Source organism: Haliotis rubra, unplaced genomic scaffold (assembly GCF_003918875.1).
Source record: "Haliotis rubra isolate DU_JTF1 unplaced genomic scaffold, ASM391887v1 Scf97, whole genome shotgun sequence".
In the NCBI taxonomy this organism is placed as follows: domain Eukaryota; kingdom Metazoa; phylum Mollusca; class Gastropoda; order Lepetellida; family Haliotidae; genus Haliotis; species Haliotis rubra.
Genome location: NW_025767712.1, coordinates 451,266 through 478,300, shown reverse-complemented (window position 1 = coordinate 478,300; position 27,035 = coordinate 451,266). Strand labels below are relative to the sequence as shown.

The window sequence follows — 27,035 nt, the reverse complement described above, 5'->3', positions numbered from 1 at the left end:
CCGTTATAGTACCTGATTCAGCACCATTCCTGAAAGTCTGCTAGCAGAGTTTTTCTGAAATCAGCATGTCGCAGGATCTCCTCTACTGGCGCCGAGAGGTCATTCACTATAATCTTTATGGGAGGAGGAAACAGTTATACTTTCATCACTTTTTAGAATGCAAGGGTAGGTTGTTCAAATATTTAAAAACAGTTTCAGAAGAATAATCAGTTACCTTGATTCTATAAAGATGAAAAATGCTTATATTTCCAATACAAATCTGATTAGTAAGTGGTGTCCCTGTACTTGTAAATAATGCAGGCTGGTGATGTTAGTAACCATTTTTAGCACTCTTATACAGCATACAGCATACAGGTATGTTATCATACATGTAGTTGGCCATTAAACGGTTGGGTGAAGCTGTAATGCATTGATGGGCTAATTAGGAAATAAAACATGTCAGGTTTTTAGTGAAGAGTTTAGTTACTAAATCAAATCTGAAACTGTGTTTACAGCATGAGGTTTTAAATGTGGACCACGCTCCATGTAAGTGTACAAATTACCCAACTCTTTCACTGTACTGTACCTGTGTTCTACCATAGATTGAGGCAAATGATATTTTTGTTGTTTCTTTAACATGTAGAAGGTTTGAATTTGGGAATCACTGCTTTGTTTAAAATTTACTTTATTTCTGTATATTCCCAATCAAAAAACCAAGCAAGTCTATGTTAGAAACTGTACTCCACTGCAGTGAATGTACAGCCACACTTTTGGAGAGAAAAGTATCAAATTGCAATTTGTTTCTAAGGATATACCATGCCAACTGTGATCGACGTAGTAACCTCAACTCTGTATTTTGTCAGGTGCATTTGCACATAACACTGGTTACAAATTCTGTGAATATTACTTGACCTATTCCAAATTTATGGTGAATAATTATCATATCAGTTTTCAGAGTCATCCCAAAATGCTTTCTGAATATCAATTCTCAGTTGCTAATGCCCTGAGACTGTAACTTGCCTTCTAAGTCAAAACTATGTTCAGATTACAATTATTGTAGCTATGTATGAAAGTTGAGGTGACCCATATAGTGAGTGAAACATTGGGGACTGTCAGTATTCAGCAACCCGTGAAGATCCCGGTTAAAATTGATCTTCAGTAACCCATGCTTGTTAAAGAGGCGACTAATATATCAGGTGGTCAGACTCGCTGACTTGGCTGACACATGTCATCATATCCCAATTTTGTATATCAATGCTCATTCTGTTGATCACTGGATTGTCTGGTCCAGACTCCGTTATTTACAGACCGCCGCCATATAGCAGGGGTGGAAATAACCCATTGCCCAACGTCCGAGTCCAGTGTTTTTTTCTGTCGGGCAAGCAAATTTGTATATCACACTGTACTGGTGTCCAGTTGACTTTCCAATGTTAATTATGTTGTTTATTAAAATAATCAGCAAGAAAACGGTCGGTATAGTGGAAAAATTATCAGGGCAAGTGACTTTACATGTGCCACTGTACCGAAGTACACTATCAATTTTAAAGTTATTTCCACCCTGTATAGGTTGAATATTGCTGAGTGTGTAAAACTGAACTCATTCATTCACACAGTATTCAACATAAGGCTCAGTCTGTGGAGTAAGTAAACTACCATCATCTGAAGTGGAAATTATTACAGACTATTAAAACAGGCGATGTATGTTGCCACAACACTCACCAACTTACATACAAAAACAATCTTGTCAATCTTGATATTTTCATTTCAGCAATCCCATACATCCCCTTCTCTTCCCCTGAGATTGAGGATGTTGAAGATACCTCCGCGAAGCTTCGCTGGCAGCTTATTGACGTTCCAGCTTTCGAATATGAAGATGAGCCTCTATCATTCATGGTTGAAAGTCAGCGTTTCCCTGACTACGAATGGAGGCCTGTTGCCCGGGGAATCAAGGGAACATCTCACCGCTTGACGGGATTGCAGCCACGACAGGATTATTATTTCCGTATTCGAGGAGAGACACCATATGGACTGACAGAGCCATCTACACCTATTTCCCCTGTACAGGAGACCAGGTCAGCTATATTTCACTCATCAGATAAATTATCTCCCTTTATCCTGGGATCTGACAGAACTAAAAATTGTACTTCTCAGTTCCTCACTCTAACATCTTTTAACTAATGTGTTTATAATGACACAGATATATTCCTAATCTTGCACATAATGGGCTGGCTGCCAGTTATTTTTGAAATGATACAGACCCATGACGGTCTGGGTTAGAATTGATCTTAAGTAACCCATGCTTGTCGTAAGAGGCGACGGGATCAGGTGGTCAGGCTTGCTGACTTGGTTGACACATGTCATCGTATCCCAATTACATAGATCGATGGTCATGCTGTTGATCACTGGATTGTCTGGTCAGATTTGATTATTAACAGACCGACGCCATACAGCTGGAATATTGCTGAGTAAACTAAACTCACTCACTTACCCATGATACAGAGTTAGTGACATGTTTTACGCCACTTGACCAATACTTGTTGATAATGTGCCATCTCAAAGAAAACCCAGTCGATGCAGATGTTACAAAGGTGTACTTTGTGTGGCCTCATTTATCACTGACATGCATGAACGCATTTTCTGTTTCACAATTCAAGCATGTTGGAGTAGACAGTTTAAGACTATGCTCAAATATGCAATCTTCATAGTTTGATCATTCTTTGCTGTTAATGTTTTCAGTTACATCAGGAGTGCCAATTGCAAGACCGTCTATTTTCGCTGAGGAGCCATATGGAGCCAGGCTCCGTTGGAGCAATGTCCACATTCCATCCTACAAGTCCATGCCGAAAATGTCCTACATCGTCGAGATGCAAGAACCACCTCGAAGGGAATGGACACCCATTGCAAGGGACATAACTGCGCATGAGTACCAACTGACCGATCTCAGCCCACGCAAGGACTACATGTTCAGGCTCCGTGCCTCTGACCCAAGTGGTGAAGTCAGCCGACCTACACCACCCATTCCATACTGGAAGTCCACTAGTAAGTTGGAAAGGGGAGTCTGGATGTAGTGTTACACAGGAAAATCACTTTGGTGTCAGATCATGTAAATACAGTCTCTGTACCCGTAATTTAACCCATGCTTGTTGTAAGAGGCGACTAACAGGATTGGGTGGTCGGGCTCGCTGACTTGGTTGACACATGTCATCATATCCCAATTGCATACATCGATGATCATGTTGTTGATCACTGGATTGTCTGGTCCAGACTCGATTATTTACAGACTGCTGCCATATAGCTGGAATATTGCTGAGTGCGGTGTTAAACAACAAACACAAACAAATAACAAATGTCACTTATTTTATCATGGCATACATTGTTGCCAATATAATACATGCCCTGTACATCAGTTGGTGTTGAGTGTTTCAGTGGATGCTTCCTTAAAAATATCATCTTGATTCATTAGGCTTATCAGTATTTTCAGTTTTCATCCAACATAAGACTAACAATGACCATCTGATATGGATCATTCCATCTACTGCTTACATTGATAGAGCATGACCATAAAACGTTGATACTAAACGGCTCCTATGTCTGTTCTCCAGGACTGAGCTACGAACCGCTGGTTGCTCCAGAATCACTCATCAACCAGGAGGACTTCACGCTCACTAACAGACCCTACATCGAAAGTCTCACTGTCAAAGGTATGTATGTGTTTTTGACATTTTTCTTTTCATTTCATGGAGCAGACAGAAGTCAGGATACAATATGTATGTCAATAGCAAGGATGCAGTTACAAACATAGTATAATTAATGAGTGAGCATGGTTTTATGCTGCTTTTAGCAATATTACAGCAATATTACACCACAAATGGGCTTTACACATTGTACCCATATGGGGAATTGAAACCAGGTCTTTGGCATGACGTGCCAACACTTTAACCACTAGGCTACCCCACCGTTCCCATAGTGTTCGTATATGTGTTCGTATTTGTGATTCTTAATTCTTCAGTTGCTGCAATATGACAACTCTATTGTTGAGCTTCATAGGGTTTAACATCATCCAGTGTTCATGATGTATGCCTGACTGTAGGATTAACTTTCCAAATGGTTTTCTTCTTAAAATGATAAGGGTAGTTATTAACCTGCTTAAAACTGAGTTCAAAGACAGGGGACTTCCCCTGTTGATTTATTTATAATTGACAGCACCATGAAGGTATATTCTGTGAATCCTTCTCCTGTGACACATATATTGTAATCTTAAAAAATCTGATGAATTATTAGAGCCTTCTTTCATCCCTGCTTGACACTATCATTGGACAATATAATTGCAGTTCCACCTCGGCTCACCATTGAGAAGCCGACATTGTACGAGTCCAGCCCTGATTCTGTCCAGTTGTCCTGGCATCAAGCTCGTGTTCCCAAGGCAACCAGCTCCCTCTCCAGGACCACCTACAGAGTGGAGATGAGGCCTCAGGACTGTTTCGATTGGCGAGAGGCAGGATCCAGTATTGTCGGTACAACCTTCCATGTGAAGGACCTTCACCCCTTCCTGGACTATGCCTTCCGTGTCCGTGCAGTCAACGATTTTGGTTACAGTGAACCAACACTACCTGTTTTCCTTAACAGACCAATAGGTATGCATGAAAATAGGTTTATTCGGTTTTATTTCAAAATGGTCAAAATGAAATAATAAAGTTGTTAAAGCATGGTTGATATGCTGAAAGTCTATGAATGAAACATGCTTATTTGAGCTATTTTGATGAAAAGATTTTCATCTAATTTTGACCAGAGTTTTGTAGAAAAACACCACCTGGATTGTTAATTGTTACCATTGTTTTAAATGTGGTTGGTGCATTTGCTGTTATGGAAGTAATTTCATTCAAAGTTGTTATCTTTCTTTGTATTTGTTTAATACCAGGTCATTTGTGCATAGTGCAATGATGTTTTATTTCGATGAAAGTAATATGATCATATATATGATTTTCATTTCAAGCTGAGCTCTATGCACGGACAATGCCAGACTGTTATCTTATAGAATACTTGGGTGACCACTAGCATGACATTTCTGATGTAGGCTTGCTGAACAACAGTGTTTTACTGGGTAGATCAACTGTTTACCAGTAATGGCAAATATGCATTTAACATCAGAATTCTGCAAGGGGTGTTAGGATATTTTTATATCAGTTCCCAGTTTGGAACAAGGCTTGAAACACTAGTTTTAGTCAACAGCGGACAGTATGGTATGTGTGACAAGAAGTGTAGACACTATTGCTAGTATTTCTGGTTTGATGTGAGTTGCCTCCTTTGTTTCAGAGCACAGGATGTTTGGTGATGAAGATGATGATGAGGCGTTTGACTTCGGAAAACCAATGAGCGAAACTGGTGAGTTTTTTCATTACTACAAAATTGACTAAATAACACAAAAACATTCAGTTGAAGATATGTTTTGAAAGCACCTTCAGTAGGTTACATGCCTCTTTTTTATTCTTTAAAAGGGGATTTGTAGTTACACAAACTCTAAAGATCTCAAAGTACTGTTTGAAATTTGTATACAAGAAATTAACATAATGATCATATCCATTTTTCATTTTTCCAAATTTCAGGTTGACTCAATAACAAAAGATATAAAATGATATACAATATGATATACAACACTGAATTATCTGTAGAATGAGTTGAGTATTGAATCATACTTCAAAAGCAAATGGATGACTGACAAATAGGACCAATTATTCTTTCAGTGCCACCGAAACTTCCAATTGATACTCCGCGTCTGCTCACCTTGAGCCCCGAGTCCGTGCGCATGTCCTGGATGCCAGCCAGAATCCCAGTGTATGCCAAGTCTACACCCATCACCTACACCATTGAGGTCAAGGACACTCCATCTGGGCAATGGAGGGACCTGATTGGTGGAATCAGTGACATGAGTCATGAGATTGGTGACCTGATACCTTCTCAGGACTATCACTTCCGTGTGAGGGCAGAGAATGAGTATGGAGTCAGTGAACCTACCTTCCATGCAGCGCTGTCAAGAGCTAAAGGTAGGGTGGTATTCTTTATGGGTTAATCCTCTGTGAATGCTTAATGGAATGAGGATGTCAAAATGTGACTGCTTTTGTTTGTTGTTTAATGGTGCACTCAGCAATATTCCAGCTATATGGCAGAGGTCTTTAAATGATCAAATCTGGACCAGACAATCCAGTGATATCAGCAGCATGAGCATTGATCTAAGCAATTAAGATATGATGACATGTGTCAACCAAAGACCACCCACTCCTGATAGTCGCCTATTACGACAAGCATTCGGTGCTGAAGACCAGTTCTAACCCAGATCTTCAGGGGTGTGTGACTGATTGTATGTTTATTGCTGCTCAACATTATTTACAGTTTGCCATATAGCTGGAATATTGCTTAGGGTTGTGTTACATGATAAACAAAATACCAGGACAACAAGCAACCTGAGCTTGTCGTAGGAGACAGTTGTAATGGATTAGGCTTGGTGACATGGTAATTGCATATCATATCCCAAATACATGAATAGATGCTCACTGGATTATCTGGTTCAGACGGTATTGTTTACAGCCTCAATGGTAAAACTCAGTGTCACATTACAAGCATTGTATACTCGTTACTGTATCTGTCTAGCATCCCTATCAGGTAGAATTTTAGAGATCGGGTATGTATTGTGCAGTTTCATAGGCTACATACAGTAACACATTCTCTAGCTTCTGTTGGATCTGTGAAGATCCGGGTTAGAATATTGATCTTCAGTAACCCATGCTTGTCGTAAGAGGCGACTAACGGGAGAGGGTTGTCAGGCTCACTGACTGGGTTGACACATGTCATTGTATCCCAATTGTGTAGATCCATGTTCATGCTGTTGATCCCTGGATTGTTTGGTCCAGATCCTATTATTTACAGACTGCTGCCATATATATGAAATATTGCTGAGTGTGGCGTAAAACTAAACTCGCTTACTCACTAGCTTCTGTTTTTTAACTGTGTAACTTTATTTTCAAACTCTTTGCTATAAAAGTATTCTGAATTTTAAACACAAATGAGTATTACCACCAGGATATTTCATGCTAAAGCGTGTGTAATCTTATGAGATTATCATATCAGTACAAATGTTTTTATTTGATCCTTTAAGCCATTGAGAAGAGACGCCCATCAGTTGAACGCTCAGATGATGGAATATTGTCATCAAAGACGCCATCCTACATTGACAGTCTCATGTCTGGAGGTATGTATGCCTTGAATCTATGCACATTCATGCTCAGTGATTGATATGGCGTAACCTTGCTTTTCAAAGACTGACAAAATTCAGTTGTTTACAAAACTTGAGAAATAAAGTTCAAAGGTCAGTTTCATAGGAGATAATGTTAAAAAGTACTCTGCTTGGAAATTGAATTTTCCATCCTTACCTCTGTGCACAAAATGCTAATGGGCACTGACAAGATCAAGTGATATTATGAAGAGTAAGTCAATGAAAAATGTCATGTGACCATGTTACTGACCTTTAACCTTCAGTACCGCCAAGGACACCTTCTGGCCGACCTGCCATCAGTAACCAGACTGAGGATCGTCTTCTCTTGACCTGGCAACCTGCAAGGATGCCTTCCTACCTGCGCCAGACGAAGGTCAGCTATATTGTAGAGCAACGGGAACCACCAAATCATTTATGGTCTGTCATTGCTGAAGATGTCCCTGAAACATCCTACACAGTGCGTGACCTTGACCCTGAACAGGACTACATGTTCCGAGTGAGAGGTCAGAACGAGTTTGGCACCAGTGACCCAACTCTGCCATCATCTCTAACAAGAGAAAGAGGTAGGTGACTCAGTGTTGGCTTAATTATCAATCTAGTTGTCAACATAATCGGATATAGATTCAAAGTTAAAATATATCCAGGTAAACATGTATGATTTATCATATTGCATGGCATATAAAGTGGTAACACTGATTACGCAGACAGGAAATCTGGAATGTTTTACCTTATAACATACCTTGCTGACACAAACTTAATCATTTTGACTTATCACTTCTGACAATGGAACTGTATGGTTTTGGTAGAATCTGTATTATTACCTCATTGGTGCTTCAAACCATGAGACTTGCAATGTTGCAATATCTGTTCCTTTAAAGTGGAGCTATCTTCTTACACTGTGATTATGCCAATACCAAGGCTTTGCTCATTAAAAAAGTGAATCAATGCCTGTAAATGGATATTCTTCCTCCCACAGAGGACCCTAATGCTCGTGGAATATCGTGGGCGCTCCAGTTCTAGGGCTCGCAGTGTCAGTCCTTCAGCTCACCGCAGAATGTCTCTCACACAAAAAGACGATGATCCTTTCTCAGAGGGAGTCCGTGAGTACACAGTCTATGTGATCAAAGAATTACTGCCATTTTGCCCAATGCTAGAGGACATACTGTATCATATGTACAAGAATCCATGAATTTCATGTATTGTAGTATATAGCAGGGTAATGTTATTTAGGGTTATGTTTGTTAGATCTGTTCTTATTTTCTGCTGCTTCATAATGATAATAATGAATTTAATTACCTCTGCGTTCCATCATTAAAATAATCAGTAACCTGTTCAAAATTCACAAATGTAACAATTATTAATATGAAACTGTAGACATCATACTTTGTCATGATTGAAAAACAGACCAAATATTAATTCAGGCACTGGTTGCTATAATTCTATTTATTTATTTATTTACAGCCATTGCTCCTGATTTCATCCTGCCCAAAGAGAGCAAGCAGTATGGGGTGGAAGGTGGAACAGCCAAGATCATCCTGCAGTTACGTGGTAACCCCCTCCCTGTCATCATGTGGTTTTTCAATGATGAGAAGATCATCTATGGTGACCGCTACAACTCCTACATTTCCCCCAGTGGTCAGGTTGTCCTGGAGTTCACAGACATGGGCTACCCTGATGTTGGACTTTACAAATGTGTGGCCCGAGAATGACCATGGAATAGCTGACAAGGTCACACATCTTGAGATGGCAGGTAAGACATGACAATTTTCAATAGTCAACTTTCCCTTCATGTCAAACAATATTCCATCAGCTCCAGCCTTTCATGTTAACATTTCACAACTTTTGAGGTATAGTCAAGCATGCTTTTTTTACCAAGATTTCAATGAAAATCATATGAATTACTCAGAAATTGGGGCGGTGGGGTAGCCTAGTGGTTAAAGCGTTCATTCGTCATGCAAAAGACCCGGGTTCGATTCCCCACATGGGTACAATGTGTGAAGCCCATTTCTGGTGTCCCCCGCCGTGATTCGCCGTGATATTGCTGGAATATTGCTAAAAGCGGTGTAAAACCAATTCACTCACTCACTACTCAGAAATTGTTGGACCAAGGTTACAATATTAAGGGTCTCAATAAAGCTTTGAAAAGGTTTCAGGTAGACATGTTGAGGACATTTCAAAATTTTACGCATGAGTAACCAAAATGATGTCCTATGTATTCCCTAGTTTAACTTGTATCATATGTTCCCAAACTTATGTAGGCTAACAATTGACTTGCCTTTGCCTGTGTTTATGATGCGTGCCGCTAGTGGGGCAGGACATGCTTACCTTTTCATGAACACCTGCTATGATCACTATTTCATGCAGATTTATAGTCGAAATTTCATAATCGACTCTGCTATTGGCAGAGATTTCTTGTGGATGTGATAAGGGTTTAGTTACTTTCAATTAGTAGCAAGAGATGTAAGAATCTAAATGACAGAATATTGACAAGACATTCTACTTGCACATTCCAGATCCTCCAACCATTGTGGTGCCACTGAAGGAAACGACCTTCGTGGAAAGAGGCTCTGGCCAACTTCTATGTCGTATTGATGGTTATCCCGCCCCATCGGTCAAGTGGAGCAAGGACTGGCGCCCTCTGTCAGAGACATCCCGAATCTATGTGTCACATGAGAAGCCAGACACCTGGACGATGAACATCAACAACGTCATGTCGATGGACGAAGGCCAGTACATGGTGGTGGCTGAAAATGTTGCTGGGAAGGTGCACTGCTCTTGCAGGCTCACTGTGGAAGGTAACACATGTCGGAATTAGCAATTTGTGTATGGTTATGTTTGGTTGTTGTTTAATGCTGCACTCAGCAATTTTCCAGTTTTTTGACGGTTGTAAATAATAAAGTCTGAGACAATCCAGTGATCAACAGCAGGAGCATCATTCTATGCATTTGGGTACGATGACATGTGTCAACCAAGTCAGCAAGCCTGACCACCTGATCCCGTTATTCACCTCTTACGACAAGCATGAGTTACTGAAGGTTGATCTTCACAGGTACAGAGACTGTGTTTACATGATCTGACACCACAGTGATTTTCCTGTGTAACACTACATCGAGACTCCCCTTTCCTACTTACTAGTGGACTTCCAGTATGGAATGGGTGGTGTAGGTCGGCTGACTTCACCGCTTGGGTCGGAGGCACCATTTCCACTATCAGTAGTTTGAACTTTCCACATTTTAATGGAACAAACCATTTATATTATTTTTCAGCAGTGAATATTTTCTTGGTCCACTCCATTCTGACATTCTTAGCTATGAATAATGTCTTGTATTGTTATCATTATTCTTTTCCTCCCAAACTTAAGATCTCTTTCAGGAATGAATCCCTTGTGAATTGTTTTCAAATAGTTGGCATCCTAAAGACAAGATTTAAGCAGACGACATATTCTCTTAAAAAGGGTAATGATTTGATGGTTCCTGTTGACAGATGTCATGCCAACCAGGAGTACCACGGATTTCAAAGACACATCCAACATTGAGGATGATTACTATGTCCTGGAAGAGCTTGGCAGGTAAGACACATCCATTGTACTAGGGCTGTAAGGACTGACTGACTGAGGTTGGTTTTACGCCGGCTTTAGCAATATTCCAGCTACATCACGGCGGGGAACACCAGAAATGGGCTTCTCACATTGTACCAATGTGGGGATTCGAACCCGGGTCTTCGGATTGACGAGCCAACGCTTTAACCACTAGGCTACCCCACCGCCCCAAGGCTGTAAGGATTCACTCCTGAATCTAACTGTAAACTTTCATGAATTCAATGTATTATTCATGATCCCTAGAATAGCATATTCATGAATATTTTTATACATGAGTTTATTTACTTAAACGTGGGTGTTATTTATCACTGGTCATTGTCATGATAAACTACCACTCTAAACACTGTCAAAACATATCAAATAATATATGTTATTGTTTCACTTAATATACAGAGAATCTCACCAAGTGTCTACTGATACCAATTATATCAACATGAGTTGAAAAGTTACAGATATCCAGGGATATTTTTACTTTAATCAATGAGTATTGATATAATTGATATCAGTAGACACAAGGGTGAGATTCTTTTAATCATCAAAAATCTCTCATTAGTTTTTCAAGAAAAATGTACATCTCTGAACATGGTACTACCATTAGACTTGCAGTGTAGTGACATCATAGCATTATGACATCATCAAGTTCATGATGTCATAGCATTGTCACAAGCAATATCTCCTGTGGAACACAGTTTTGGATGATAAAATGAATAATACATCAACTGCTACGTTGTTATTTTACTAGTTTCCCAATATTTGTATTTGTTACCCAATATATGTGATATGTATCATATTTGACTGATGGCGGATTTGTTGCAACCCTAATACATACAGATATATTAATTAATAGAAGGGATACTCCCATATCTGAATCTCCCAGCTGGATAACAATAGCAGATTTGTATACTGCAGAGTTTACAGTGGCACCAGCTTTTTATAATACAAGGTACTAATACAATTATTACTGTGTATTTCACTAGTATATAGTACTAACTGGTTAATCTCACATCCAGAGGTCGTCATGGCGTCGTGCATAGAGTCATTGAGAAATCAACCGGCAACGTGTATGCTGCCAAGTTTGTGCGAGTGCGTGATGACACCGAGAAGGATTTCTTCAGGACAGAACTTGAAACATCGAGGATGGTAGACCACAAAAACATCCTATCGCTTCATGATGCATATGAAACACCCAAGAAACTCATCATGGTCAATGAACTGTATCCTCAACAGAGAACATTCGTCATATTTTGCATTTTATCTTCACCCAAAGGACCACTCTTTTATGGCTGAGAGGAGGGTGGGGATGGGGTTGAGGGGGTGATGACGATTTTAAGGGGGGGTCATCAATTTTGTGCACATGTACTAGGGGGGGGTGCATGCTTCTCCATAAAATCATCATCATCACCCCCATAGCCATAAATTATGAATGGTCCCTAACTAAAAATTTGTTTCAATGTATCAGAATAATGTCATATGACGTCTTTGTCACTACCCATCCCCTTTCAGTGAATTCAGTGATTTCACATTATTGATGAAGCCCGTGAAGAGGGGTAGGGTGCTCACATATCAAGGATTATGAGTAGGGACATTTTGACAATGTAACTTAACTGTGGATAACTTTAATCATTTGTAGGATGTACAAAAAGTAAATAGTCCTGATTTCCATAATGATCACAGCTGTTTTCATCTGAAGAAGAGAGTGATCAATTTTAATTATGCTATTTGCTGCAACTGCTAAGATAGCTGTAAAACATACATGCACTTGTTGACCTTAACCTCTGCCAGATTGAAAGGCGGATCTCTTCTAGACCGCATCATTAAATCAGGAAGTCTGTCTGAAAATGGAGCTGCCTTCTACATCAGAAAGCTGCTGGGAGGCCTTAAAGAACTTCACAAATTGAACATTGTACACATGGACATCAAGGTGAGGAGGGGAAGGCCACATCTGACTGCATTTCATATCCTCTCAGATATCTGTGGCTCATGTTGTTGAAATATAAATGACTAAATCAGAGGGTATCTAGGATTCAAACCCATGATTATTGGTTTCTGACACATCTGGGTTATGTAACCGTGCGCATTGATGCATCTCAATAACATGGTAGTTGGATGGGAGACAACCAAAAGGACATGTCTCAGGTGAGATCTGAGATCGCATGCTATTGGTTTAAACAGTATTTATTTGAAATAAAGACAGTACATTAGAAAGACAATACAGAACAAACAAAAAGGTTTGGCAAACAGGCTGAACAAGGCCCATATTAATGCCTCTCTCGCTATCGTACCACAGTGAAATGGATTATTGATAAAGAAAGGTGTCCTGTTTACAGGTTTTCAGACTCTTAAGAACATCCTTGTTTTCTTGATTATCACATGAATAATTGTAAAACATGTCTCTTACTTATTAAGGACATATTTATCTTAAACATATGCCATCATCAAGGTATTTAAAAAGTCTGTGTGAGAGAACCTACCTTGTTATAGCAACAGTAAAGACTGCCATCCGAAAACGAATGACGCTTACATCTTCAATAAGATGTAATCTGACTATGACCCCATTATAATATCATGCATGTTAACCCAGTAGACCCATTACTTTATGTGCAGCCAACCAACCTGATGTTCCCAAGCCCAGACTCGGATGAGCTCCGGTTGATTGATTTCGGCTTTGCAAAGAAACTTATTCACACCAAGGATGTTCTGTTCAACTTCGGTACACCTGAACATGCCTCCCCAGAGCAGATTGACCATGAACCGGTCACTCTGCCTAGCGACATGTGGTCAGTCGGTGTACTCACCTACATACTGTAAGTACCTCCAGTGTTGCTTCACCATAGACTGAATATACAGAACAGTTTATCAGTGATCCTTAAATACAATATTACACACAATTATGAAGGCTTTTCTAAGGTCGTAGATATGTTTTCACTTCAGTGGAGATAAAAAAGAAGATCTTGTAATTGTTGATATACCTCTGTGGGGAAAGTGGGTTGGAATAGGTCCCTTGGCAGATGTCATCTTCTGGAGTATCAATGATTAATTGGGACACATTCTAGATTTGTTCTTATGTGAAAATTCCCACATATTCCCTGAACTGGATTGCTAAAGTAAGGAATTATGTAGCCATGTATGATAATATGATTCTGAAAAAAAAAGTTCAAAGAGGTATCATTTCAAAGTAATACCCACCATTTTACAGGCTGAGTGGTGTGTCTCCTTTCCATGACAACACTATCAGAGATTCCCTCATCAAGACTGTAGACTGCGACTGGGAGTTTGACACTGCCTTCAGCAAAATCTCTGCAGATGCCAAGGACTTCATCTCCAAACTCCTTGTCCTTGACCCAACGTAAGTAAAGTGATTCCATGTGCAGTATAAACTTCGTTTGTGAGTGTGTTGTTGTGGCTTGTCATTACAGCTTCATGTGCACCTCCCATTTCTGGTGTCCCCCGCTGTCATATTGCAGGAATATTGCAAAAAGCAGCGTAAATACCAATTCACTCACTCACTCATGTGCACCTTTTGCGAATTACTGACAGGTCTCCTGTGCTCCATGTTGTTAATTGGGTTAGGGTGATGATGATACCTGCTTTGGATGAATAGTGCTTGGAAAGACTTACCTCAAGAAGTCCTACACTTAGTGATCTGTCCCAGTGTCAATGTGACCTGAAACCGTTCATTCTATCATTATTTTGTTGTTATATAAAGCTGTAAGTTTGCTGACTGAATGATGCACATCTTGTCTTGTTTATTAACTCTAAAGAAACTGTTGACACACCTAGTTAACAAAGAAATATACAATACATTATTTCATCAATTGCTAACATATGTAAACTAAATGTTTCTTAAAAGTCCAAGCTGAAAACTAAACACAGCCATAGATGTAACAGTGAATGAATCCTGAAGCTGGCAGACACAACAGATGAGGTTGTGAAGCATGCACGTTTTGAACAGTCTGGTATAATTTCCTTTCCAGGCAACGCTTGACAGTTGACGAGTGCTTGGAACACTCTTGGCTGAAGAACACAACTGACCGAAACGGAGGTGCCAAAATTGATGTTGGGAAACTCAAAACTTACCAAGCTCAGGCACGCCAGGTAGATAAGTGTGGAGGGAAAATGTGATCCATTGATAAACTTTTGGATGAAGTGAAACATGGTTTCAAGGAGAGTGTATAAACAATACCACCACAAGGTCATTTGATTAGATTTTCATCTGATATTAGTTTTGTGAGTAGAATTGATGAGGTCCACCTGTCAGTGTGTACATTGTTTCCTTGTCCCCAGTCTGGTGAACCTCCTATGAGGACTGTGGCAGACCTGTGCAGTCTGAGCAAGTTGTTGGAGGGAACTCCCCGCCATGGAGGTCTCCATCCAGAGGTCGACTCGGCCACAGGCAAGATCTCATTCCCAGGGTCAGAGGCATATGGAGAGTTCCTTGATAACGAGTCATGGTGAGAGAAACACACTCAGGTTCTATGAACAATGGGAAAGAATCCATTTAATAGATTTCTTTCCATTACATGAAGTCATGCAGTTTATGCCTATCAATGTTTTCTTTGATATGAATTGCTGGTTGTCATTTCTTGAAATATTTCAGGTTGATTTCACTTTGTTGTTGGACAATTTCAAGCGTCAAATTTTAGTTCTAGTGATAATTATGATGTGTTTGGTTTCTCAATGAAAGAAATTACCTTCTGTGTTCCTGAAAAAATAAATAAAAGGTATTAAGCATCCCAATGAAGACACGATGTAAGCATTATCAAATGCAGATGTCAGAGAAATTCCTGGTACAAAACCAGGCACATTTGGCCAGTAATGAAAACCAAACACTGTCTCCCAAAGTAATACTATTATTTTCCTGTGCTAGGTATGACTGGCAGCTGCGTTACCAGCCTGGCCATGAGTCCGAGCTCTACCCAACAAAGGACACTGATTACTCTCTGCGAGTCCGTGGTTACCGGCGCCAGGCTGGAGAACCTGATGACAGCTTTGAGCTTGAAGATGAAGTCTATGGGGATGATGATTACTCTGCGAGGGCACCTACTGTCCGGGAGCGCCGCTTGTTGTCCGATGTTGACAAGGAGACGCTGCCTCCTTCCCTGGAAAAGGAAATGGCATGGATTGCGGACATGCGAGAGAAGAGACCAAAAGATACTGATGAGATGAGCATTGCTTCCAAGCGATCATCCCTCGGATCTGTTTCCACAGAAGGTACTTGAAACTCTTCATTTTATTTTCCAGGGCAGACCTGCAGAAATTAATCTTTAATAAAAAAAACAGTTTAAGTCTGTATGTTACAAAATACATGTGTAACATTAGTCTAGGTGAGATTGGTTGCCAAGGACAAATGACACTCAGCAATCTGATAAAATTCATGTAAGATCAGTACCTGTGCATAAATGTGGCAAGCACTCCATAGGGTCAAAGATGAACTTTCTATCATTCCTAAAGAAGGAATAAATACTCAATTCGTGAATATCATTTCACGCTGAGAAAACTAACCAGCAATATATTTAAAGTTCAATGTAGCTATCTCCACAATGAAAAATAATTTTGTGTTTGCAGGGTTCCCTGGTCCAACATTCAAGGCCAAGCTAGAGGACATGGCTGTCGGAGTAGGGGAGACAATCACGCTGTGTTGTCACATGATGGGGCCACCCATGCCGACAGTAGCCTGGTATCGCAACGAGGAACTTCTCTCAGATGGTACCCGAACAAAGATTGGCGTGTGTGGCGATGGTCGAGCTTACCTCACACTCTGCAATGTGAAGGAGTATGACACAGGCATATACAAGTGTGTTGCCCGGAACAAATATGGCCGCTCCTCATGTCGTTGCAGACTGATGATTGGAGGTGAGAGAAGCCAAAAACATACTAGAAATACTTGAAGTTGGTCAGTCAGTTAGAGATATCAAATCTAATTTAACATCATGGAGTTTAAGGAAGAGCATGAGTCTGACAGCATGGGAAACACAGATGTTTTTGTCCAGAATGGCACTTCTTAGTAATGTGAAGTCTTTGTGTTGAATACTTTTAACTACAAACACATACAATTACATCTTAATGCTGTATGACAAATCAGTATTTATGTTTCAAAGGGTATATTTAAATATTATACATGTGAAATGGTGGTAAGAATACTTTCAAGATTTATGTCCAACATCAAACACATTTTTTAACTGCTTAAACAAGTAAATAGATGTAACAGCAAGAAACGTAACTCTTTCTATAATCCTAGACAAATCCTTGTGTTCTACATTAGTCTGGTTTCAAAGATTCCTCTGTACTCAGTATGAACTTTCAAATACAAGGTGTTAAAAGTTAAAATGTCTGACTGATATGTATGTAATTCGAACACAGCTGTGTCCTTGACTGAGATGTCAATGGTTATAAGCTACAGATAGTTAAACTACAGCATGTGTCTTTCCTACAGAGCCCCCTGAGAGGCCAGGTCATCCAGTGGTAACCCAGACCTCCTCTGATGAGGCATTTGTCATCTGGACGTCACCCAAGTCTTATGGAAACTCAGACATTCTCTACTACAGGATTGATTACAAGAAACCAGGTGAGACATAGCACTACCAGTAAACTGAATCACACACCAGTGAGTCAATACTCAACCACTAGGCTACCTTACTCTTGCATCTCTTTAATAATGTTGGCTCCTTCAGTGGGACATGATCAAGGATGACGTGACACATGTCTGGAGATCATGTTTGGAGACAAACTTGGAATATGTGTACCGAGTAGATGTTGGTATTCTACATCTGGATTTAAAGATTGGTTCAGCAAATCTAGCTAGATATTATTGTAACAATATTATTTCACATTCATTGAGCACTACTTGTTTACCAATGGCCACGCAGCTATTATGTCAAAGACTCCACTGGTTTGTATCAGAGGACCTTGCTGTAATTAGAGTTACTTTATACTGAGATTAAGCTAATTTTTCTGGCCGTTGTTTCAACCAACATTAGTCTGCTGCATTACTCATAGTCCTCCATGGTAATGATGAGATTATTTAAATGTGTTAACTGTCGCTGACAATTAAATTATTATCTGTAGGTGCAGAGAAATGGAAGACTGCTGCCAAGGTGACCACAGAGTGTGCCATTGCAACAGGTTTGGCACCAGACACACCCTACAGGTTCCGTGTGTGTGCAGTGAATGAGTTTGGGCCCAGTCCTTACAGCTGGGGGTCTGTGGAAGTCACAAGCAAACCTGCAGGTACGCAACTGTTTGGTGTTTGGGTGATTGTGGGGTGAGGATAAGTTGTCACAGAGCTTTTCGAGATGGAGTTAGACAGGTGAATCTGGTGCATATAATTAGTTACATGCTTTTCGATCGCACGAAATACGGATTCAACCAGGCCATACTATACTTTATTACCCATATGGGAAAGAGGACATGGGGTAGTATATTTCCAGGAAGTCCCTAGGGAGGTTACACCTTTTGGTTGAACATTGCTGTTTCAGAAATAAAACAGCCAATCAATGCGTTTCATTCATTGAAGAGGGATATGGGGATTCCCCACATCATGGGGTTTCTTAGAGAATGCTGTTTTCATGTTTGTATTTTTTAGATTGTAAACAGATATGGGTAATAAAAACAATAACCAACTCGTGACAGGGTATGACAGATTATCTTTCCCTTGTTATATTCATGATGTAATTGATATAACCAATGATAACTCGGTAAAGATAATCTGTCATTCCCCGTCACTTGTTAGTTACTGTCTAAATACTACATGGCAAATGTTCATGTTTCCAATTTATTACACTTAAGATATTTTAGGTGTGTTTTGTGTGGTTTCCAGAACCATTTTCTCCATTTCTCTTATATTCTGCCCCAGTATGGGATGCAAAGTATTTCACCATGATTGTTGTTGCAGACGGATATTTTGAAGAGACATAACTTTCATAGGCTTAAATGCTATGTTGTTGAGAATTGTTATTTCAAATAATAATATATTTAGGATATATCTTTAGTTCTATCTATTTCCTCTTCACAGATAAAATGAATAGCATATTCTCAAAACATTTGATAATTTTATTTTCGTGATGTTAATAGTTGAATTCTCCAATTGAAATGAATTTCAATGTCAAAGGTCACAAACTGTCAACGTTGTCCAAACCAACTGTTGGAGCAGTGTGAAATGGAATCATACCATCAGTGAAACGTTATGGTGCAGTCTATTAGCTATCTAAAGTCCTCTAATTTATTTAAAGGGTAATATAGGGATATACAAGGTGGGCTTGATGTACATGGGTGATACTAGTGTTTGGAGAAATGGAGATGCAGGTAGACGGTTCAAACTAGTGCACACAGAAATGTATTGGTGTAGGTAACTGATCGAAAAAGAGATATGTTAGGTTTGAATAATACTTACTCCATCATCCTCTGTAATAGGTGCACCTGCTATTACCTCTGATCCCGAATATCAACTACGGTTATTGCGACTGCGTCAGGCTGTTCCACCAGAACCACCAGCAAGTCGATGGGAAGTTAGTGAAGTGGAGGAGGTTGAGACTGAAGCTGAGCTGAAGAAGACCAAACCAGAAGATGTGTACAACCTCGGAGACACACTCTGGAAGTCAGTGTTGGACTCATTTTTTTCTGTTTCAAAGTGGTGTTTAAAAGAATATGCTTTATTATGCTTAATAAATGTGGTTGGTCTTTGCAAATTATATCAATCTCTCATGAAAGTTTCAAAATTGAAAGAAGACTAACATTTTTCTTGCATTTTCCCCAAATCAGGATATGCATCTACTTATTATACATGAGGGGCGGTGGTGTAGCCTAGTGGTTAAGGCGTTCGCTCGTCACGCTGAAGACCCTGGTCCGATTCCCCATATTGTGTGTAGCCGAGTTCTGGTGTTCCCCGCCGTGATATTGCTGGAATATTGCTAAAAGCAGCGTCAAACTAAAACTCACTCACTCTCTACTATACATGATTCTAGAGTTAGAGAGTAAACTGGGTTTAATGCTGCTGTGAACAATATCAAAGTTATATCACGGCATGTCAGCTTGATGCGGAAGGAAAGCCAGATGTTTACTGTTTTCTTGAATGCCACAAGCACAGGTATTGTGCTGATAAACCTAAAACATATAATTGGGGTGAACGGGGATGCGATTGTAGGTTCTGGCACACCCAAGGGACACAACTTCCCACATAGAACTGCTGTGCCTTAGACAACTGGGCCACATGTGTTCCCTGTGATTCTTGAATCAAGCCAGTATTAGATACTGAAACTTTAATGGGAACAAAATTTAACATTGAACACTAAATGTCCAGAAAAGCATGTACTTGTGATGTGAGAACCAATAGTAATATTGGTTTGAAGAATTTGTATTAGCAATGGAATTAAGTGTGATGCTTTTGTTCTTCACAGGGGCAAGTTCTCGCAGTACATAACCTGCAATAATGTTGCAACAGAAAAGGATCATATAATGCGAGTGGTACCTCTAACAAAAGACAATGAAAGTGACAGGTTACGTGAGTTTAACATTCTCAAAGGCATCCAACACAACCATGTCGGACAACTTTTGGAAGGATTCCAAACAAGCACAGACTTTTACCTGGTGTTGGAGAAAATGACCGGGGACAATATTGCTCGTTACCTTGGTTACAGACGAAGATACAGCGAGGATGCTGTTGTGTGTGTTTTACGGCAAGTGATTGATGCCTTACAGTTCTTGCATCGTCATGGCTATGCCCATCTGAATCTTCAGCCTGGGAGCATCATCATGGCCAACAGACAGAGTCTCAACATCAAGTTGGTTGATTTCAGTCTTGTAAGAAAGATCTCACCAGAGGGAGAGGCTGTGCCAAGAATGGGCTACCCTGATTTCATGCGTAAGTAATTGAATGTGAATATTTCTTAGTGAGACCAGATCTCAAACAAATGGATTGCCATGAGAATTGAAGTTTTGTTTCCAAGTTTTGTTAGCTACCAGGGCGACAGTATTTATCTCCCAAGAAAGATAATAATGTGAGGAATTATGTAATTGTTCTTGTTTCAAGAGAAATTAGTTTACAAAATCAATTAGACTGTAAACTGCAATCAGCAAAATAATAGAATTAATAATGGAATAATTTTATTGACAAAATATTTTAAGCTTAGAAGCCTTACTGTAAGTCACTGTGGTTCTCATTTTTTTGAAGTGTATGTAAAACCCTGGTCATTCACTTTTTACCTTTTCACTTTCAGCTCCTGAGGTTGTTGCCCAAGAGGGTGTAGGCTGCTCTGCTGACCTGTGGGGACTGGGTGTCCTTGCCTTCCTTCTGTGAGTACTGACTGGTCACCCCACCAGGGACTCATAAGGAGTCACTGTACAGTAAACATGTAGATGTTCCCAACTAAATCGCCTGGAGTGAGTGAGTGATGGTGTGAGTGAGTGATGGAGTGAGTGAGGGATGGAGTGAGTGAGGGAGGAGTGAGTGAGTAATGGAGTGAGTGAGTGATGAGTGAGAGTAATGGAGTGGGTGAGGGATGGAGTGAGGGAGGGAGGAGTGAGTGAGTGATGGAGTGAGTGAAGGATGGAGTGAGTGAAGGATGGAGTGAGTGAGGAATGGAGTGAGTGAAGGATGGAGTGAGTGATGAATGGAGTGAGTGAGGAGGAGTGAGTGAGGAGTGAGTGATGTGAGTGAGTGAGTGATGGAGTGAGGGAGGAGGATGGAGTGAGTGAAGGATGGAGTGAGATGGAGGAGGAAGGAATGGAGTGAGTGATGGATGGAGGTGAGTGAGGGATGGAGTGAGTGAAGGATGGAGGAGTGAGGGAGGAGGAGTGAGTGATGGAGTGAGGGAGGAAGGAGTGAGTGATGGAGTGGTGAGGGAGAGTGAGTGATGGAGTGAGTGAGTGATGGAGTGAGTGAAGGATGGATGGAGTGAGTGATGGAGGAGGAGGAGTGAGTGATGGAGTGAGTGAGTGATGGAGTGATGAGGAGGATGGAGGATGAGTGAAGTGAGGAGTGAGTGAGGGATGGAGTGAGTGAGGAGGAGTGAGTGATGGAGTGAGTGATGGAGTGAGTGATGGAGTGAGTGAGGGATGGAGTGAGTGAAGGATGGACTGAGTGAGGGAGGAGCGAGTGAAGGAGGAACACCACTTTGTGTTGTGTCAGCTTGATGTGGGGGGAAAGCCTGAAGTGATTCAGGTCTTAGATGTTTATCATTTTCTTGAAACTCACAAGCAACGGCGTAGTGGTGACAAACCTAGAAAGACAATCTGGTGAAGCTGGCCTATGTAGGTGTCACGGGACATAGGGACTCAGTCCTGTTCATCTAATTGTGGTGACAAGGCCACCTATGCCCCAGATCACCTGGACGTTTTCAGACTAGTGAGGTTTTCCTGAACTGTATCATTACTTCTGGTCAAGAAAGCATATCACTCTTACATTGATTTTTAGTCGAGGGTGAAATTATGATCAGTGCTCAATGATATTGTTCAAATAGTCAGGTGTTGTCACAGTAAATCTCTCAAGATTGAAAGGTTTTTATAAGCTGAAAATATATGTTCCTGAATGGTATCACAAAGTGTCATTTTACGGAGAGGCACACACGACCTGACCTCTATGTTACCTTGTGTTTCAGGCTGAGTGGGGAGTCCCCCTTCTCTGCAGACACAGATGATGAGACACTCGCCAACATTGCATACAACAGATATAATGCTAATGACATCTATGAAAATGTCTCAAAGGAAGGACTAAAGTTTATCTTCAAACTCCTCAAGCGTATCCCAAGGTGAGTCTTGTTTAACACACAGACCCTTCAAAAGATAAACCTCATTGGAAATATGACATCCTCAGAAGTATGGTATGTTATTAGATTGATCATCTTATCATAGGGGATGGTATGTAAGAAATGTTTGATGCACTTATGGACACCAAAAATGGCCCTCCCCTCATGCTTATCATATTTTGGATGATCCACCCAATGTCCTCAAATATGTGTATGATTCTTTATGGCCCAGTAACTCTCCCTCGATTGACTGCTGCCTCCTAATCCCTTATAATGCAGGACCAGTAACTCTCCCTCGATTGACTGCTGCCTCCTAATCCCTTATAATGCAGGACCAGTAACTCTCCCTCGATTGACTGCTGCCTCCTAATCCCTTATAATGCAGGACCAGTAACTCTCCCTCGATTGACTGCTGCCTCCTAATCCCTTATAATGCAGGACCAGTAACTCTCCCTCGATTGACTGCTGCCTCCTAATCCCTTATAATGCAGGACCAGTAACTCTCCCTCGATTGACTGCTGCCTCCTAATCTCTTATAATGCAGGACCAGTCCCTTAGAACACAGAATGGGACAGATTGTAATCGGCCATGTTCTGTCATTTGTAGAACTGCAGTACTAAGGCTACTATTGCCATATTCTGCCTGTGCAATAATCAGAAAGTAACCAATGACATACAAGAAATGACAGATGAACTGCCCAAGGAAATGGATGTTGCTGTCCTTGTGTGCAAGCAGATCTGTTCTGTTTCAGGAACCGCCCAAGTCTGGCTGACTGCCTGGACATGAAGTGGATGCTGCAGACAGATTCCATCATCAAGTCACGAAGTGAAACATGGTTCCCGACAAACAAGATCCGCACATTTGCTGATCAATATGACAAACGAAGAATGGCTGATGACTTCAGACTGGATTACACAAAGGTTGAGCTGACCACCAAAAAACCTGTAGAAAGCAAGCGTGTGCGCAAGGAGCGAAAACCTGCTGCTGAACCTGATCAGTCAGTAACTGAGAGCAAAAAGAAATTTGCACCTAAGGTTGTAAAGGAATTGGAGGCTGAACCTGACAGTGAAGCTGGGGCAGGTGAAAGTGAGGCTGCTAAGTCTGAGACTACAGAAGAGAAGATAGAACAAGTTGCTGATGATGTGGTGTCCAAGGCTCTTGATGAGGCCATGCAGTCGTCGGAGTTAAGCAGTGCATGATGTGCACAACATGTAAGTGGTTTAAAACACAGTACAGTTATTCAGGATGGAACAAATACCACATTCTTTGCTTGATATGATCATTCATTTATTTTGTAAATTGTTCTGTTTGTTTAAAAAATCACTCCAGTACGTATACAGAAACATGTTCTGAGAGGAAGTGAGTGTGTGAGCATGGTTTTAAGCCATTTTTTAACAATACTCCAGCAATATCATGGCAGTGGAAACCAGATATTTGCATCACACATTGTAACCATGTTGTGAACTGATCTTAGAAAGGTATTTTATTCACTGAATTCTGAAATAATTTTGTCACTGTGCAGCATTGCTATTTGTTAGCAACTAGTGAATACAAATGACCATTGCAGCATGATATACCCCGTAAGAAATTGATAATGAAACTGGATAGTTCTGTTACATATTTACTATAATGAAGACACCATCTTGGATCTGCACAAACACCACCAATGCTTGTATGAGTATCAGACTTAGGTTCTGCTTACCTTAACAAACGTCTTATGTGTTCAACAAATTGAATAGAAGAAATACAATGAACTTTCTGAATTTTACTCATCTACTGTGACTACATAACCTAAGTGCTGGAGACTGGACTCAGTTGAAATGACTCCAGTACACAAAAGAAAGAAATGAGGTTTTCCTGGCTTGGCAAGCTGATGAGCTTGATGATGATTGGTGGTACTATTGTCTTGACAAGTAGTTGTGTGTAGTTGACAGGGGAGAGGACTTCATTTGAAATGTTCATTTGAGAGCAGCCAAAATACAGGATTTATGGTAATGAGTGAGTGAGTGAGTTGAGTTTTACGCCGCACTCAGCAATATTCCAGCTATGTGGCAGCGGTCTGTAAATAACTGAGTCTGGACCAGACAATCCAGTGATCAACAGCATGAGCCTCGACCTGTGCAATTGGGATACGATGACATGTGTCAACCAAGTCAGTGAGCCTGACCACCCGATTTTGTTAGTCGCCTCTTACGACAAGCATGGGTTTCTGAAGGTTCATTCTAACCTGGACCTTCATGGGTTTTTACGGTAGTGATGTAATAGATGCAGTATTCACAGAATTAATGACAAGATGTCTATTGTTCCTATGTTTATCAGTATTTAATATTCATTTCAGGTAGAAATTTGTACCAAGGACAGATGGAATGAAAGAAGAGCAGTGCCTCGTTGATGTGTATTTTTCGAAAATATTGAAAGACTTCAGTATATTTCTACCTATGTGATAACCAGTTGCCCTTCATCTAGATATTCCCGTTTGCCTGCAGTCAACTCAGTGAAATGTTATGAAATCATTGCTGGAATACCAATTCCAGAGTGTAAAACTGTAAGTTATATAAAGAGAAACTTGATGCTTCCCAGTCATATATGAAATACAATGGTTTAACTTGATTTAGTTTAGTTTAAGTTAAGCCGGGAGACAAATGTGTGTCCCTTAAACTGGGGTTAATGAGTGATCTTGACCTACCTTGTGTGGTGCTATTACTCAGATGTGTGAAGGATTGTGAAATGAGTCACTTTTTGTACAACCCTGGATCATACCTAGTGTACAGATTTTGAATATTTATTTTTGAAAGGGTCAGTTGCAATTTTCAGATTCTGAAGTGAATTTGAATTCTAATATGTGATATTTTAACATATTTGTTTTTGAATGCATTTTGTGATGCTTGACTATAAGTTATACAATGAACGACTTATGACACAATTTTATATTCAAGTGATTGGATTGCCCGGTACTTTCATGAATGCTCAGTGATTGGTGAACATATCAGTCATTGTGTAAGTCATACCAAAGAAGTGATGTGATTAAGGAAACTATTTTTTACTCTTTTAATGAATGTTGTAAGTGTAAATGATATATATTTGTGCATATTTTTTCTATGTAAAAAAGAAAACAGATGCATACTGGCATCAACTAATTTGCATCACAAACTGCCAGAGGATAAGTGACTATATCTTTTGGAAGAAAAAATAGTTCTCCATATTCACAGTATTTGAAAATGAGATTTGGGTGGTCCAATGTGTTATTTATTTATATCATAAATGTTTACATTTGTAGATGTTATATTTTGTCTTCATTGTACACAATTAATGATGGAGGAAGATCAAAGCGTTGTGAACAGTCACTGAGCATTCAGAAAGGACGGATGAATCTTGATGTGCAATATTTTCTGTTATATACTTTATCATATTATTACTCTCACATACAATGATTACATAAAAGTTTGCTGCAAAGGTTTACATATGTGTATTTGTTTATTTTTAGATGTAAACAGCTTATGGCATTGAGTTAACTTTGGTATGAGACAAGGGCAGGACTGTGTGGAGTGTTGATTTGGCACACACTGAGAACTGGTTAATGCAATATATAGATCTCACAGGACTCAAAGTGCAGTGCCTTGCCTTGCCCAAATTGTGTACAGAAGTCAAGAATATATGAGGGAGGGTTGCGATAAGGTTCCTGTGTGACTTGTTCAGCCAAGCTGAATAGAGTTTGTTTGCATTTTTTCAGAATATTTATTTGAAAATACGGAGCTCAATTTATGACAGCATGTTTAATGACCTGGCTCATTCAATGTCACTGATTTCACAAAGTTCTGCATTCTGGAGAGAATGCTTTTGGCAGGGAGAATACAAGAAAGGTCATCTTTCTGCTCCATTGCTTGTACTTTTCAAACATCTCTTTCTCTTTTTTTTTGTAAACGTAGATACTGAATTTGGATATTTACTGTAAAGAAAGTAATTATGAATTTTTCAAATACATTTTCTTTGCATTCATTACATTGATAGAACAGCGCATTTCCCATATGTTAAGAAATTTTGTGATTGAAATGTTTTCCTGTCTGCCAATCTGATCATGACAGCATTTATTGTGTGAAAATTCCCTTTTTGTTTAGACTTTTTACCCTTTGATTATCAGGAAGGGCAACTGTCAACTCCTCACTATATAGCTGAAATAAACCCTGTGATAATATCACTTTCTCTGTTATTACTGACTGTGGTAAGACCTGTTTCACCTGTGGGCTAAATCCAAAGCTGTAACAGTTTTGTATGATTCTGCAATTTCTTAATTCTGCTGGGAACATGCACACAGTTCAAAAGCTGATTCTGCATGATTCCAGAAAGTGCAAGAGAGATTTCTTATCAAATGTCTAGCTATAGACCAGCTACAGACCAGCCATATCACAACCACATCAGCAGCCTCAGTAATGGAACTGCACAGCACTGGATTATG

The 27,035-nt window shown here is 40.0% G+C and overlaps 3 protein-coding genes across 3 annotated transcripts in view; all 3 read left to right on the top strand.

Annotated features, from left to right (window-relative positions):
- The window catches only part of LOC124265306 (twitchin-like), a 50,670-nt gene extending 47,846 nt beyond the window's left edge, over positions 1-2,824 (top strand). Inside the window, exons 25-26 of the mRNA XM_046700099.1 lie at positions 1,748-2,051; positions 2,716-2,824. The gene's annotated coding sequence lies outside the window, so the exon portion shown is untranslated. The remainder of the gene's footprint in view (positions 1-1,747; positions 2,052-2,715) is intronic.
- LOC124265276 (twitchin-like) lies at positions 66-8,266 on the top strand. The gene is made up of 10 exons (XM_046700066.1): positions 66-165; positions 1,748-2,119; positions 2,716-3,018; positions 3,582-3,680; positions 4,311-4,613; positions 5,293-5,361; positions 5,721-6,020; positions 7,130-7,222; positions 7,510-7,809; positions 8,223-8,266. The coding sequence occupies exons 1-10, from the start codon at positions 66-68 to the stop codon at positions 8,264-8,266; spliced, it is 1,983 nt and encodes a 660-aa protein (XP_046556022.1).
- LOC124265308 (obscurin-like) lies at positions 8,221-26,774 on the top strand. Its single transcript, XM_046700100.1, has 20 exons — positions 8,221-8,346; positions 8,708-8,996; positions 9,760-10,041; positions 10,730-10,814; positions 11,855-12,058; positions 12,627-12,765; positions 13,449-13,648; positions 14,041-14,190; positions 14,819-14,939; positions 15,129-15,295; positions 15,712-16,055; positions 16,410-16,697; positions 17,278-17,409; positions 17,910-18,071; positions 19,254-19,437; positions 20,237-20,700; positions 21,056-21,131; positions 22,436-22,585; positions 23,334-23,793; positions 24,921-26,774. Exons 1-19 carry the CDS (start codon positions 8,323-8,325, stop codon positions 23,779-23,781), a joined length of 3,909 nt encoding a protein of 1,302 aa, XP_046556056.1. The 5' UTR covers positions 8,221-8,322; the 3' UTR covers positions 23,782-23,793; positions 24,921-26,774.
- Positions 26,775-27,035: the final 261 nt, after the last annotated feature.

Coding starts and splice junctions, on each gene's coding strand:
- LOC124265308 (XM_046700100.1), top strand. CDS start 8,323: ATGATCCTTTCTCAGAGGGAGTCC. Junction 12,059..12,626: donor CTCATCATGGTCAATGAACT/GTATCCTCAACA, acceptor AACCTCTGCCAG/ATTGAAAGGCGGATCTCTTC. Junction 14,940..15,128: donor ACCAAGCTCAGGCACGCCAG/GTAGATAAGTGT, acceptor CCTTGTCCCCAG/TCTGGTGAACCTCCTATGAG.
- LOC124265276 (XM_046700066.1), top strand. CDS start 66: ATGTCGCAGGATCTCCTCTACTGGCGCCGAGAGGTCATTCACTATAAT. Junction 5,362..5,720: donor AAAACCAATGAGCGAAACTG/GTGAGTTTTTTC, acceptor TTATTCTTTCAG/TGCCACCGAAACTTCCAATT. Junction 7,223..7,509: donor TGACAGTCTCATGTCTGGAG/GTATGTATGCCT, acceptor TTTAACCTTCAG/TACCGCCAAGGACACCTTCT.